The 15918-nt window shown below is 43.6% G+C and overlaps 6 protein-coding genes across 6 annotated transcripts; 4 read left to right on the top strand and 2 right to left on the bottom strand.

The window, feature by feature from the left end:
- Positions 1-951: 951 nt before the first annotated feature.
- On the top strand, positions 952-2402 carry BGW36DRAFT_362838 (uncharacterized protein; the record flags this gene model as incomplete). Its single annotated transcript, XM_046214402.1, has 4 exons — positions 952-978; positions 1036-1189; positions 1245-2082; positions 2123-2402. 4 exons carry the CDS (start codon positions 952-954, stop codon positions 2400-2402), a joined length of 1299 nt encoding a protein of 432 aa, XP_046067798.1.
- Positions 2403-2721: 319 nt separating this feature from the next.
- On the top strand, positions 2722-4262 carry BGW36DRAFT_362837 (uncharacterized protein; the record flags this gene model as incomplete). The annotated part of the gene is made up of 2 exons (XM_046214401.1): positions 2722-2818; positions 2872-4262. 2 exons carry the CDS (start codon positions 2722-2724, stop codon positions 4260-4262), a joined length of 1488 nt encoding a protein of 495 aa, XP_046067797.1.
- A 1399-nt stretch (positions 4263-5661) lies between these two features.
- BGW36DRAFT_304412 (uncharacterized protein) lies at positions 5662-6408 on the top strand (the record flags this gene model as incomplete). Its single annotated transcript, XM_046211967.1, has 1 exon — positions 5662-6408. The coding sequence occupies one exon, from the start codon at positions 5662-5664 to the stop codon at positions 6406-6408; it is 747 nt and encodes a 248-aa protein (XP_046067796.1).
- A 621-nt stretch (positions 6409-7029) lies between these two features.
- Positions 7030-7722, top strand: BGW36DRAFT_304276 (uncharacterized protein; the record flags this gene model as incomplete). The annotated part of the gene is made up of 1 exon (XM_046211952.1): positions 7030-7722. One exon carries the CDS (start codon positions 7030-7032, stop codon positions 7720-7722), a length of 693 nt encoding a protein of 230 aa, XP_046067795.1.
- Positions 7723-7991: 269 nt separating this feature from the next.
- BGW36DRAFT_431049 (uncharacterized protein) lies at positions 7992-9471 on the bottom strand (the record flags this gene model as incomplete). Its single annotated transcript, XM_046220922.1, has 3 exons — positions 7992-8141; positions 8198-8223; positions 8832-9471. 3 exons carry the CDS (start codon positions 9469-9471, stop codon positions 7992-7994), a joined length of 816 nt encoding a protein of 271 aa, XP_046067794.1.
- Positions 9472-12943: 3472 nt separating this feature from the next.
- BGW36DRAFT_362833 (uncharacterized protein) lies at positions 12944-14778 on the bottom strand (the record flags this gene model as incomplete). The annotated part of the gene is made up of 3 exons (XM_046214400.1): positions 12944-14166; positions 14231-14521; positions 14577-14778. 3 exons carry the CDS (start codon positions 14776-14778, stop codon positions 12944-12946), a joined length of 1716 nt encoding a protein of 571 aa, XP_046067793.1.
- Between the last annotated feature and the right edge of the window lie 1140 nt (positions 14779-15918).

Raw genomic sequence — 15918 nt, 5'->3', positions numbered from 1 at the left:
ACGATGGTACGTACCTCAGTATAATTTCGGGCCGAGTAAGTACCAATGCGTAAGAGCTACGTAAGAACCAGATCGAAATAGTAAAATACAAGTGTTCCTGGATATAGCCTAGTGTGATTATGAATGTCCCCACAGTGGAGCAAAATAAAAAAAGAGAAAGTGTGTGTGAAATATGAGGGAGGATTCGAATGTCTCTGTAATAATAACTATATTAGACAGATGGCTAAAACATAGTGATGAACCCACACTCTGTTCAAAACATATGTTAAATAATGAATATTATTAGACATACCTATCCTGATCTCTCCGCTTTCTATGACCAACACGTTAAGTTGTCCGTTATTAGCCTGATCATATGAGGGCCCGGTTATAAAGGAATTATTCCAATGAAACTCATATATACAGTTGAAATATTTATTTAGTGACAAACCGCAGCAGTTAGATGACCACCGTATAAGTAGTCAGGCAACACCCAAGCTACCAGATTGAATGATTTTGTCGCGTATGGACATTTATATTTTTTAAGTTTTCGTAGGGCGATATGATAAAAGAAAAGATAAGGAAGAAGTCTCCTGTATTGAAGAATCTACGGAATTGTCAATCATGCTATAAAGGAGTTATCGCTTGACATAACAATCCTATATGATGACAAAAAAATGTTTTAAACTTGATATGGAAAGTTGACAATGCTTTGTAGGATATCAAATGGTCTAGGAACACTTCACACCCTCAATTTTCCCCTACTAGAATGCAGCTTTCTGTAAAGATATAGTTTTTATAGAGGGGGTTTGAGCTGGATATAAGTTTATTAAGCCTGCAATATAGTCAGTTACTACATATTCATTCATAAATACTTATAGATACAAGAATGAATTGTGTCGATGTCGACTGTGTTGGGTCTTGAGCTCCTCGCTTATTATAAGGATCTCGTCTATGCTATGAAAGGGAATTATGGCTTCACTCAAGATCACAATTGCGGTGATTTGATGCTCATTTGGTCAGCGAAAGAATCAATGCTAATGTCCTGTTAAACAGATAGACAGCGATGGGCAAGTTGAGGATGTGGATGAAGAATATGTCCAAAAACTGATGGATTGGTTGCAATATTTCACGCGGCTCAAGCCAGAACGCAAATCTGAAGTAGCTGAAAAATTAGAGAGTAGTAGGCAAAGCCTTTTTACGGCAGAAGGTACGATAACACAATTAATCTCTTGTTCACTGCGTGCTAATGTGTTGGAAATCAGTTATAAGGTCTCAACAATATATTGATCAACAATATATTAATCCTATATACTTAACCCAAGGGGCCGAACCGCGCTTTGATACTCCACCAATTCTTGCGACAACGACTAACATGCTATCAAGAAGGATCAATTCTTCCCCAACAAGTGTTGATAGAGACTTATTCGTTCCAGCCATTCATGACGCACCCGAAACCTTTTCCATGACAACCACTATAAGTGAACCCGCAGAAGAGACAAATTACGTACAAGGGCATACGTCGGACTACACGCGCCAAACCACCATTGCGACATCAGTGACTGGCCTATCAGTTACTGACGTATCGGAGACTGACCAATCAGTGACTGACCTGGCACTTTCTAAGGCGGTGAATAATTGTGTCCAAGAAAATCTAGACGAGTTTATTCAGTATGATCTTGCAATTTGGGCCAAACAAGGACTGTGGCTCGTACAACCCAGTCTGCAGAGTTTTTTGGACCCGGTCACGAATTGCCGTGATGAGATGTTCCGTGCTGGCATCGACAATCCCTGGAATTCTAAGAAAATAAGTCGTCGCTTCGCTCGGGTTCGCCTCGTATATTGGTTTGAGGAGGAATGCAAAGCGATACGAGAAAAGAGCCCTAGTCAAGGTATTGACCGACGTAGAGCCGCTGTAGATGCAATTATGAAGAAATTTTACGGGGACTGGGATCAGGTGAAGGATAGCAATCGTGAAGCACGTCGTCGGAGGTTTCATAACGAGAAAAACATTGGTAAGAAGTGGTGTCAATTAGCAAACTGGATCGATCCAGGAATACTAGTCATCAGTGGTGACCAGATGGATACTGAAATGTTAGTGCAGTGTGTATTTCAACGAGGGAAGTGCTAACCACTGAAATAGTTCGAAGAACATTCGAGGTAAATCCATTGAAACGCTAGCTCTGAAAATTTTAAATGATCCTCGACCAATCAAAAGCTACTGCCAAGTCTTCGAAGCGATAGTCAAACTTTTCATGACACAGAAAGCTTTTTCAGATGACAGATACAAAGATTGGTCCGAAAAGGCGAAGGCTGCATTGAAAGGATGCCAGAAAGCTTCTGGGGAGATTCAATCGCTTCCCAGTTTGAGTAATCCACACTCCTTCATCCACGAGTATTTACGGGCAGTAAATGGAGAGTAGCGTTGGTCTGTGGGGACTTTTCTAGAGCTGATGATTAAAAGAGTGCCGAGATTTTCATCTCCGAACTGTGAAAACTAATGACTTATTTTTGTTCAGGAGATTCAGTATCTAGTCTAGCATAAAACAGCTCTGCCATATCAGAAGATTTCTATAACTATCCTCTCCTATTACCACCGGGCAACAGTATTAATACGGACATAGCGCTAAGCTACAACGTCGTCATCCGGCCATATAGGATTTAGGCCACATGTGATGACTCTTTAGACATTCTTATATCCTAGAAGCAGGCTCGGCTGAAGTTGTTAAGCTCCTCGTCAAGATGGGCAAACCGGATGCGAGTAAAGACTACTATGCCACTCTCCATGTTGAGCCGGGAGCAACCCAAGATGAAATCAGACAGCAATACAAGAAGCTAGGTATAAGAGTATGATTTAGGTGACTATTATTTATACTAATCATATCCTGTCAGCTCTGGCATACCATCCTGATCGAAACCGGGGTCGTGAGACCGAATTTGTGGCGAAATTTCAGGCAATTCAGGAGGCAAACGAAACTTTGTCCGACGAAAGACTTAGACAGCTTTATGATATTGAAAGATTTCAGACTAGGTTTACATCTTCCACGACGCAGAAAAGTACTACCTCATTCACAAGAAGAGGCGCTCAGCCAACTTCAAATACCGAGAAGCCTTCATATACTTCGCGACGGTGGTCTCAGTTTGATACCACAAAAAACCCTTTCTCGCCGCCCCCGGGGAGGGGACGATATGGAGGTCAAGAATATACCAGATGGGGTACACGTACACCAGCATTTGAAAGATCTAGGACAACCAAAAAAACAGGCTTTAACCCTGGAGTTTCAGGCGACGACGAGCCAAGGGCACGAAAGACCACGTCTTACACAAATACCCGTCACTCTGACCGGCCACGTAATTTTTTTGGTAACGTTCCTTTATCAAAAACGAAAGCGGGTACGGTGCCGGGTTCTTTCACACCTCCGCCTCCAGAAGTCCCGGAACCTAAACGAGCGAAGCGTGGATACGCAACAACAGGTGGTGAAAAGACGTTCTTTTCTAGTGCCGAGTTGCCCGGTCAGCTCGGGACACAAGGCGCAAGGGGAGGGAATGCAAATACGCCACCTGATATACCTTCTCGTAAGAATGATAAGGAAGGGGAATACGCCAAGTTTCCGTCAACGCAGTCTCCTTTCTCTACTAACAATCAACCACAGCCGAGTCAGACTTTTCCGACTGTGGGTAATCCCAATGAATCACAAAAATTTCCAGGCGGCAAAATTCCATCAACTGCAGGTATCAATAACTATCGCCAGCCAACTGTATCGACAGAGGAAGAGGAGAATGAGACAACGATTGTGCCTCCATATCACGAAGGAGGACGCCCTGATCCAATGGATGGTTTGCCGACCACGCCCACTGATATACCTGCTGGCAATAGCCATACCGAGAAAGGGGGTCCAGACGAAACACCATTCACGGCACCACGTTCAAACACCAGCCAGCAGCCTGGCCAGAGCCAAAACTTTGGCCTTCCATCCCCACCTCAACTCCCCACGAGACCATCATTTATTCTCGCGGAAAATGGTCTCAACGGCATAGTTCCACCAATCGAAACTTACGTAGAGAGTATATGTGTTTACATCAGGGAATGGAGTTGCTTTCAAAGAAAAATGCTGGACAGATTATCTTGTATCAACTCCGGAGGCGAGCCGGGGGCAGTTCACGACGAATATGAGAGAAATTGTAGCCACTGGAGACACGCTCTTGTGTTGTATCAACAGTGCATATTACAATTAGGCGAGGTTCGAGAATGGATTCGTAGTAACGATGCGAGTACTATCTAACCGCATTCGTGCCTTGAGACAGAGTCCACTGTTGAGTTTTCTCGAGGCTAAAAGGGCTCTACGTCAAGAACTCAACAGTACTATGGCTTGGCTCAACACAACACCAATAACGATGAGGTGAAATTTGAAAGCCAATCCTATAATCATCTGTATATGGAAATGGCCAAGATCTATATATTTTACGGTATCAGGCTTGTTAAAATACCTATCCCCTGGATTTGCTAGTTAAGCCTATGGATATTCTTGTAATTTTTCTGTCAGTTAGGTAATCCATTATTTTAAAATCCGCCGATATTGTTCACATTTATATAAAACCATCATTTGTATAACCCCGTCTCTGTAAAAGGACCATGGAAAATGCATTATAGATAGAAATTGTTGTCACTTCCTATTGTCAGATTTAGTGCGGAAATTTGACCCGGTAAAAACCGCCAAAATTATTGGAATAAATTGAGATAATTGCAACGTTCTTAATTGCTTGTCTTGGACAAACTTGCTCCTAAATTACTAGGGGACTTGTCGTCAGTTTTGAAGAATTCCAGCCCCTCCCTATTAGACGTGTTTATGCCTAATTAGCCTTATTCTCGCCCAGTCGAAGTCGACTCGGCGCCCAATCGGAGACTTGCAAAATTACCCATATTAATCTGACAACTAGACAGGAGACACATAGCACTCTTGGCTCCGAAAGGAACCAGCAGTGTGGCTCGGGAACAATTCTGCATTTCCAAGCTTGGCATTATAACCTGTTGCATAGTGCGTGGTAGGTTTTTGTATTTCTGGTGATGGAGCTGAGGACCTTTGCTCATACCCATCTGGGTCTTTTGTCTTCCGAAATAAAGTGAGATAGACCATCTTTTTCAGCCACTTCGTTGGACCCCATAAACAAATGCACAACATGTTAGTGTTTAATGTGCAGAGCCTGGATGGATGATTCTCAGCTCTACTGTATTTTTTATTGCTCGAGATTTTAACGGGATTAATGGGGATATTTGTCAGGTATTTATTGCTAGAGCTGTTTTCATTGCCCCAATGCGTAGATACACATCACTATATTAACGGCGGAGATATTAAACTCACTATGTTGAAATGAGTGGGGCCAGAATATCGAGAAAGTTCAAAAAGAGACAATTATGGATTTAAATATAATTAATGCACTACTTTCAGTCCTTTACAATCCAACACCTTTTTCTAAACACAGACATAATATGTCATCTCTACCTTCAATTCTGCAGAGGGTATCTATGTTTATTATTATATAGCTGAATACGCCTATCAGGATATATGTAGTTTCGGCGCCAATTGATGATAACGAATATGGTTTTCATGTAAACATCATTCTATTGCTTGATTGAAAATGCGTTATTGCTACTTGTTTACCGCTGCTATTACCGGGTCTTCAATGGCTAGGACGATTGACTTGGATATCGCCTACTCTCCTCGAAATGTTAAATTTAGCAAAGTTGGAGCAGCTTACAGTGATGTTACACTAGTTGATCGTCTTAGTGGCGCCTCATGGGCGTACGATTGGAGTCCTTATGCTGGTGGGGATTTACCAAGAGGAGTAGAATACTGTCCGATGCTTTGGGGTCCTAAATTCTACAGCCAATGGTACTCTGCCGCCTCCGATGCTCTCTCGGCGGGAAGTGGCTGCTTTCTGGGCTTCAACGAACCCGACATTGCAGAGCAGGCCAACATGACCCCGAAACAAGCGGCAATAGATTTCCAGACTTACATGACCCCATACTCTGGCCAGGCTACTCTTGTCACCCCAGCCGTCACAAACGGTGAGGGGGATATGATTGGTTTAAATTGGTTAGAGCAATGGTTTACTGAATGTAACGGCCGGTGCAAAGCGGATAGAATAGCAATTCATTACTATGCCAACAGTGGTTCGACTGATTTTATCAACTACGTGACTACTGCTATTGATCTCGCAGAAAGAAACGGCATTCCAAGTATCTGGATCACTGAGTTTCAGAATACAGGATCTTCTGCGGATCAGATTCTTTTTTTGCATGAAGTCATTCCTTGGCTCAATAATAATACAGCTATTGAGCGTTATGCCTACTTCTTCGTTGCTGATGAGTATCTGTTATCTGGGACTGAGCTCAATGCTATTGGACAAGCCTATATGTCTTATTCTTGATTACTGGATCCTGTTACTGGATGACTTCAAATTATAGGCCACATGCTCGAGATTTCAGTTGTCAAACTTAATTGATACTACGTAGCTTAAAATAATAAATTGGACTGGACCCTTGTATTACGTTTTTTTTTTTTTCGTTGGTCAATTCGGTGGTGTTTGAGTTGGTAATTTGTTAGTTACTTGTTTACCTAAAAGCCTGGAAAAACCGAAAAGCTGACAGATAACTTACTGTATTATTTGATTATGTAGCCAACTTAAACATATCCAAACATCAAAAAGCCATCAGAGGCCATAGGAACTATTGATAGGGGTTCAAATAGGCTAGCAGCAACCGTATATTGCAGAGTTTCAACTGCTAGTTAGATGGGCAGATGAAGGTGTCTTCGTCTGACTGGTACATTTTGAGCATTAAGCGAAAAGTTTCTATATCAATTCTAACCCATATTTGAAGTGGTCAGCTTCCCAAAGATGTTGTGGTCGGTCAAGTGATCGAAGCCTACATATGTTTCTTACAGCAAACTAGTACCTTTGACTTTAAAAGGGCTTCCAGCCTTCATCGTGTCTACTCTTAGGCTGGAATGTATGATCATGAAATGTTTACTCATTGCAGGATTCTTGTTAATGATTATCAAATCGCCGAGGCTAGTGTCGGCTTCTCAAATCATATATAGTGGAAGTGGCATTGGCACATATTACTACGACATCCAGAATCCTTACGCCTGCAATCAAGATATGAGCAGTATGAACACGGCAAATGATGTTGCATGCTGGAGCAAGACCCTAGAAGATATTAACTCTCAGTATCTTGTGGCCATGAATGTATCGGAACTTGATACAGACAGAACAAAGTATTGCGGCAAGAAGGTGATTGTCTCAGTAAATGGAGTGGCCTCAAACTTGCCCCTTTTTATTGGTGACGGATGTGAACGTTGCGCTACCGGTCCACCTGGTCTGGACTTGAGTTATAGCGTGGCAAATACCCTGTATTCGAGTGTATGTAAATACGGCCATCTCGATCTAAGTTGGGAGGTTGTCGACGAAATCGTTCAGAGCTTCGATGTCAGCACTTATTCAGACAACTCTGACTACACGGCTTCTGTTCAGAGCTTGGATGTCAACAATTATGCACACAACATGGGCAATACGGCTTCTGAGACGTTGCCTGCCGGATCCTGTCCGACTGGCGAATGGCAGTGTAATAATAATGCTGCCATTCTGGAGCAATGCATCGACAATAGTTGGTCCCCAAGGGAAACATGCCCAGCTGGTTACAGCTGCCAAGGGGGGTCCAGCCCTTACTGTATCATTGTATAGGGTTTAAGGGGTAGGGTTACGTACTGTGTTATCTCCAACATTGTGGTTAGAGAGATTGTGGCCGCAGATAGCTACGTTAATCTTTTCTCCTTGTTTTAACGTTGTACCGTTAATACAGACTTGGTTTTCATATTTCCACTGTACGTATTATATGTGGTTGGTATTTTATGTCCTCCATTATCAGATTTAAGCAAGAGCGTTTTCTTTTTATGTTCGCTATTTATTTCGTTTTCGATACGAACTAGAGGGAAAGATCAGGTAGCGATAAACTATTTTTTGCTCATAGCCTCAAGTGGTTCAAAAATAGATCCGATATTGGCTTCCAAAAATAAATCACCTTGATCTGCAAAAGCTTCTCCATCTTCTGAGTATAGGCACCAATACAGAAAAATAAGGCAAAGCGTGTATCTTGGCATATTCTGTAGTATGTGTTAGTATAGCAGGAAGTAGTGCTTTTTGATACTTAATCACTCACGTTTTGCATCAATGCTTCGGTCGAGACTAATCCAAATAGAGATTAGACTCTGCTGAAGTAAAACATGATGATCTAAAACTGTTGACTATGTATATGCGTAATAAACATTGTGCTCGGGCTAGTTTCTGTTATTTTCGGAAGGCGAAGCCGCTGGATACAGGGAATCGCTTTTATTAATAGCACTAGCTGCATATCATGGCAAGGAAGGGCTAGCCTCCGCACAATCACATTGCCGTGCACATAGTATACAAGAAACTTCAATCGCTGCGGAGACCCTACGGGGACTCTTCACCACAGTTAGATAAGATATCAGTGAATGTTTAAACAGAACAGCAGAAAGTTAGATCATAATAAAGATAGATTCTACAAAGGCTGAGCTAAAACATCAATTTATCACAAAATAAAAGGAACATATTTCCCGTATGAAACTTCGCGCGACTTCTGTCGGAATCTTGCCAAGCAGTGACATACAGCCCATGCTAGGCCATTCTCCCTGCAATCACTCCATCATAGGTATGAGGGAATTTCCACCTAGTAAGGAAATTTACTAATAGAAGCGCATCATTTTGAGATTCTTTGAGACCACAGAAAGAGGTCCTTGCAGAACCTTTAGAATCCCAAAACCTTAAAATACTTTGGTTGTCCAAGTGGAGGATGCGTATATCCCAGCCAACCTTGTACCCTACAGTATTTTCAACAGGAGGCATGCCAAAAAGGAGGGTAAGACGAAACATGAGGAGCTGTGAGGATATGTGGAGGTATAAGCCATGCGTTTCCCATCCACACAATTTTCCACAGGTCCTAAATAGGGACTCCTCGGGCATCCAATGGAGACGGTCATCATCCCACGAAATTATCACCCTGTATTGCTTATTTTCTTGTTGACCGACTAAACGTTCAAATTTCCACTTTTCGTGGATATCGTTCATTTGGTCCGCAGCTCGCTCCTGTTCATCCTTGCTTAATCGATCTTCCGCTTGCTCAAAAAGCATCATATCAACTCGAGGTAATGATTTGGACAAATACTCGTATTTCGAAAGGGTTTCTTGCATATACCGAAATTGATTCTCTCGAGCTGGCTTGCTAAGGCTATCGAACATTTCTAAAGTGAAGGTGGTCCCACGAAACACAGTGATAGGTAGCTGGGTAGAAGTTGTTGATGGCGATGAATCACGGTTGTCTATACATATGCGCTTAGCTGGCGAATTGGACGAATTAGGAGAAGATTCACGACCTCGTCGAGAGGAGTCGGTTATGGAAAGTCGGCCTGCCATTTTGAATTCCTTTGGTTGTTTGCCTTCCATCAGGGTATTCAGTATGATTTCAAAATGAAACGATAAACCGTGTAGGTGAAAGGCGGGTGAGAGCAAGCTGAAAGGGGGGAATCCTCGATCTTGTGCTGTGCCTAGAAGAGGCCAGGGCAAATTTAATAAATGGCCACATCTACACTTATGCCCATGTATAAGACTGGAAGGATCCAAACTTAACGGTATCTCACCGGACGTAGAGCTGGAATTAGTATAGTTTATTCGCAGCTCTGGACTAGATATGCTCGTAATGAGACTCCACTTTCATCAAGACTCAAAAATCGACTCTCCCTCGAATGACATTATTGGCAACACCCCTGCATCCGCCCCCAACTGCATGATGTAGCCCCCATTATACACACCCTTCATCCTTTCTCCAATCAGACGGGCCCTGAAAGGCTGAAAACTGCAGATACAATACACCCTATATGCATCAGCCTCAAGCCATGGCACCGTATCTGAAAATTGCGTCTCGGCTGGCCCACGCGCAGTGCCGAATAACATTCTTCCAGTGGTCCCCGGGACTCGATGCCAACCATTTCGTTGTTCTTTTCGGGATACAGGCAGATCTACTATACATACGATGCCAGGAAAAACATTCCTCCACATTGTCTCATCCTAGGCAGCAATCTCCGGTTTCTCACAATGGCTGGGGTGGCGCCATCAATGTGACGACCAGAGCAGCGCGAGCAGCCTATAGCAAGTTGGAGAGTACTGGGAAGCGGATGATACAGGGCACCGCACCCTTATACTTTCGCAGGTCGATCCTAGTCCAGTCTTCGCAAAACATTCCATGTAACCCCCTCGTAGACATCATCGCACGGTCCATCCCACGCTTGCTATGCTCCTGTCCATTGGTAAGCGACGAGACTTAATTTGAGGCGTAGAGAACGCTATAGTCAGTTTATATGATACCAGCAAAACGCCGTCATCGACGCGCGGACCGGTAGCTCAATCATATCATAATCCGGTCCTAGCAATCTGAGTCCAATAGGATTAAAGGACATGAACTAAGCAGGTCGTGTTCGACTCAAGCGGCGTCTTTGGTCAACGTAATGTAAAAATTAATCCCGTCGCATTTAGCACTCAAATAAACCTAAACTGTCCATGTTCGTTCGTGGGGACTAGATTACCGCCCGTGGAACATCCTGTAATAGTGGCAAACCATGGTCAGTTAATAGAGCATGCTGCGAATCCATCCGTCCTGTCCGTCATAATTTTGAGCTATTGAGCTACAATAGTGAGGCCAGAGCATGCGGCAATTTCGCGATAGATTAACTGTTCTGTTCTAATTCAATCTGCTTGGTTATCACTAGCGCTCGGAGAGTCCATCGCATTAGTCCATAGCTCCAACCCGTCGTCTCTGATCATCCAATGATGGTAAACAGAGCAGGATGCCACAACGATGCTGTAATCTATAACCTCTTGGCCCGAAACATCGCCAACTGAGGCGCTATGTCAATTCTCAGCCGAGAGGCTTCACAAAGTGATGGGAGAGGGAGACGGTGGCGCCAACACTGCAGCCGGGGTATCAGTTTCCACACGATGTAACTCTGGGTAGACCGTGCATTGCGAACTTAGGCATGCGCAATGGCCCTAGATAGGAGGACAATGTCGGAAGGCTGACGAGGGTTCAGTCATTGAATGGAGTGATGTGGCGGAGTGAGGGAAATAGCCTGACAGGGAATTCGCCAAATCAGGGAGTTGAGAAACAAAGATATGGAAAGTGCGCCAGAATGAAGAGTTCTTTTTTAGAGGATCGTAATCCTATCCTGGGCAACCGGTCAGTCAATGTTCTCTTCCACGGCAAGGTAGTCATTCAATACCAAAAAGATGAGGGCGTCCAAGGATGTATATTAGACGAAAAGGACTTCGAATCACGTACAAGAGGTAGTCATAGATATTCAACACTGTGAGATGACTCTCGTAGCTATAGCGAACGTTAAGATAGGTGAAGGAAGGTGAGTAGGAAAGAGCAACCGATGATGATTATTTGCTTACCCTACTGCCAAGGCTTCAGGGTAGATTACATTTCCTTTGATTGGGCATCCATTTATATATAAGGATAAAGCCTCCAATTAGTTTCATTCAGCTATGAGCCTAGAGCTTAGTAGTGGGGCATTGGAATAACTAACACGTGTATTTACTGGTCAAACTGATTTTGAGAATGACTATAAACACTGTGGAGACAGTGTAGGGTTTAAGATAAAGCTAGCAATAAACATTTTGAACACTGTGGGGACAGTGTAGGGGCTAAGATGAAGCTAGTATTGAACATCAATAGATATTTTGAACACTGTGGAGACGGTATAGAGGCTACGATAAAGCTAGTAGTGAACATTTTGAACACTGTGGGGACAGTGCAGAGGCTACGATAAAGCTAGTATTGAACATTAATAGATATTTTAAACACTGTGGAGACGGTATAGAGGCTAAGATAAAACTAGTAATCAATCTTTTAAATACTGTAGAGATAGTTTAAAGATTAAGATAATATTAATAATGAACATTTTAAACACTATAGAGATAGTGCAGAGATTAAGATAAAAGTATATAATAGATTTTCAAACATTATAAATATGCTATATAGATTAAACTAAGTTAGTAATAAATCTCTCAAACATTATAAATACTGTGTATAGATTAAAACAAGCTGATAGCGAAATATTTTTAACATTGTGGAGATCTTATAGAGATTAGAGCAAGCTAGTAACGAATATTTTAAACAATATGTAGACTATGCAGGGGTAGAGCAAGCGCTCAGGAGTTACCAGTTCTTGTGTCCAGAAGGTGTATGACTTAATTATACCGGTTCTTCTAAGAGTTGATAGACAAGTCCTCTCTTATCAATATTAGTATATGCTGAGAAACCTGTGAAATTAAAAAGGCCTATTCTATACCAGAACGACGCTACAAAGGTCTGACAGTATCTACGGATTTCTATAAATATAAATGAAAGTGTGGTACTTATTAGTAATTTTTTTTTACTTAAAAACCGAAATTCGTTGAAAGAGTAATAAATAATGGGTACATACTATATATTGATACATTGCATGCTCATCTTCTGTGTCCACTAGTAGCTTCAGTTAATCGAGTTTATGACTGAAAGCCATAGATATATTCATTCTAATTATGATTATTAAAGTATCACGTTATCGACATTATCCAGTGAAGAATAGAGGCCAGAGAATTCGTGTCCGTACGTCGCATACATTATACTGTACAGTAATAGCTCAAAATATCAAATAATAATGAGCTATCTAGAATTGCTTATGATTGCTGCTGTGAAGAAACTCCTTGAACTGTTAGTCAGTTTGCTTTGAATAGCCCCCTATCGCCTGAGCTAATTAGATGGTATCTGTGTAATGTCACAACAGAACTGCCAAGCTGCCAAACAGTCGTCCGAGGTTTGGGACCAAAACGGTGCCGCTCTGCCTGGTTATTTGCCAGGATGGTAGCGCTCAGACCTATGGCGCTTTCGTTGAGGATATCGCGAATCCCCCGCTCTCCTTTTTAAGCCCTCTACTTCGACGGAGGTCGAAGGGCCTATCTTATGGCGCGATGAGACTTGGGATATGGTAACTGAGGCTGGACCGCCTTTCTGCTTTCTTTTTCTTCCACTGTTTTTCTTCCTTGTTTTGTCATGCGTCAAAAGGTGGTAGTAATGCATCTGAAGAGCACCCGGTGTTCGATTCGAGAAATGACTATTCTGAATTTCCTCCCAAGATTGCCCGCTGCTACGAAGTTGGATCAATTTCTCATTCTCCTCTGGAGAATATTTCGAGCCTTTAGAGCGAGTCTGTCTTTTTGTAGGCTCTTTAAAGCCTTGGGAGGTTGTTCTGGAACCTCCTTGGAAATGTTGATTGGTAGTGGTCTCTGATGAGTGCCATGTCATGTGGTATACCCTCCCTTCTGGAAGTAGTTGAGAAGTGAAGCGGCCATGTATGAGACAATCCTGTTGACTCTGTTGACTGCCGATCGGGGCTCCAATATTGTCTGGCAAAGGGTCTGCTACCATCATATTCGGACCACTTAAGCCGTGTCGGTATCGAAACATGGTGGGGTCAACTTTCTCTATGATGTCCAATTGTGCATTTGAGAGACACGATTTCCGGACATCTGAAGAAGGGACATGTGCGACAGGCTCCACAGTTGGGTATTGATTGACAGTTAAGCGGGGATCAATATGCTCATCGCCAACGGCAGGCAGTGGCTTTCCCGTCACAGATACACAGGCTGGGCTCTGTATCTCATTTCGCCCGTGTCTACATATAGAATCTGATATATTGGAAATCATCTCCGATGGCGACGTTGTCGCTGTACTGCGCCGTGAGTGAGCATTGGAAGTGGAATTTTTCGCTAACAGGGTCAAAAAAACGGCAGTAATGCTTTGGACGTCAGCGATTGAAACAAAACCCTGGTCATCAGCGTGATAGCCACAAGATACACCGCAACTTGATTTGTTATCTTTTATTATCGCTTCACTGTTTCCAAATATTGGATCTGACGCATCGGGGTAAGGGCTTCGGGCGCGAGCATTATTTATAGCGGTATGATCACGGTGTTGACCCTTCGCAAAGGACCCTGAAGCAATAGAATCATCGGCAGGGCCTTGCTCTGAATTACTTCTCTGAGGTCCAGGAAGATCTTGCATATTAACTCCTGTGCTCAAAATATAGATTAGCTCGAACTCATTGCTGTGACTGAAAAATAAACATAACCTTACCTTTGTGTAGGTCTTCAGCAGCACTAGGAAGCTCTCCTATTGGACCGGGACTTGTGGCCTCTTCGATCCCAGTGTCAGGGAGGTAATCGTGGTCCTCCAGACGTTCCCGGTCCGCCTGATGGTGTTCTGAAGCGTTTGGATCTGCTGCCGGGTTTAGATAGTTCTCCCCGTTTTCGGAGAGCGTGGAGAACAAAGAACGAAGGTTATCATCGCTGTAGTTGCTATCAAGTTCGCCTGACTGACCGGCATCCGGAATAGAGGAGGTGTCATGGTAGTCTTTCGTCACGTTGGCTTGACGTGTATCAGCCGTATTCGCGATCCTATAACTAGCTACAAATGTACATACTTGGGTTTATCTCAGGCTCACGGCGCGTTGTACCTGCATCTAGGTTCTCCTGTTGCGTTAATTGTGCAGTAATCGTAGATGTTGTGAGCCTCGCTGCAGCGCATGCATGTACATCCGGTTTATTTGTAGGACGCGGGTTGAATCTGACCCCATCTGAGTATCGGCCAGCATTTCCATTAGGGTCGTAGAAGGCAATTTGCATGTTTGACATACGCTAAAGAATATAAGAACCAAGGGTTATGAGCGCCGTATATCCTTAATATTGCAACGTAAATAGAAATGAAAAAAAAATCATTCAGAAACGGAGATAAAACGAGACAGCAGTCATACCGCTATTTATACATCATCTTAGAGCCATATGCCAAGTCTAATATTCTCCAGTCAGCTAATCTCTTTCACCCCTTTACGCCCGAAAACACATGTGCCAGTCTGGCAAGTTTTGAAAATACCTCACAAGGTGTGTGGCTGTCTGGATCAAGTCGTTCGGAAAAGGATCAACGACCCAACGTACGAATCACCACTCGGGGCAACCGTTGCCAAAAGCTTCCGTTCTGCCTCGGATTCAGGGATAGCTCACAGGCCTGTGAACCCAGTTAGATGCCCGAGACGTTTTATGAACTAACGCCTGGTCCTGAAATTGAGGCAATACGACTTCGGACAGCCCAAAATGGTAGTCGACCAACGAATTCGGCGATTGAAAGTGCCCATCGACCAACCCGTCAAGACCAGTGAAATTTGAGTGGTCAGCCCGTTCGTAGCCACCGAAGCAATCTTTGCCCAGTACGGCGACGAAGTATATTGGCGCAGCCCATCTCCAAGCCAATTCAGCTCATTTCCGGCGCAGGAGGCGCAACGGTTTGGACGCGTCATTTGCATGAGGCAATTTTGCCATTGGGCAGGATGATACAGACTCCGTGTCTTATGTGCCTCTTACAAGGGCATCGGGAGCCATGGCGGCAAATCACAACATATCAATCCTCCGCACCGTGACCACGAGAGGTTCCAAGCAAGCGAGTCCGGACTCCCCACTGATAAGGGTTCCATCGTAGACACGACATCTCCGTCAGCGCATCTGCACCTTAGCGTCCAATCGACACAACATCTCATTTCACTTCTCCTCGGGAAGGAGAGGGGGACATCTGCGCCCAAATGGAGTGTCATCTCCGAGCGAACCCATCAACCAACCATCAAGCTCAGAGACTCGCCGAAGAGGGAAATGACCGAAATGAAGCCTTCAGGCGTCCCAGACTACTGAAACTTAGGCTAGCAGCAGGCCCTCTAGGCTGAGACAACACCGGCTGGTGGTGAGCTGCACCCCAAGGTGTTTTAATACGAGGGCAGA

The sequence above is a fragment of the Talaromyces proteolyticus genome, assembly GCF_021365285.1.
Source record: "Talaromyces proteolyticus strain PMI_201 chromosome Unknown BGW36scaffold_11, whole genome shotgun sequence".
Taxonomy (NCBI): domain Eukaryota; kingdom Fungi; phylum Ascomycota; class Eurotiomycetes; order Eurotiales; family Trichocomaceae; genus Talaromyces; species Talaromyces proteolyticus.
The sequence above is the reverse complement of the archived record's forward strand: the minus strand, read 5'-3'. Positions and strand labels throughout refer to the sequence as shown.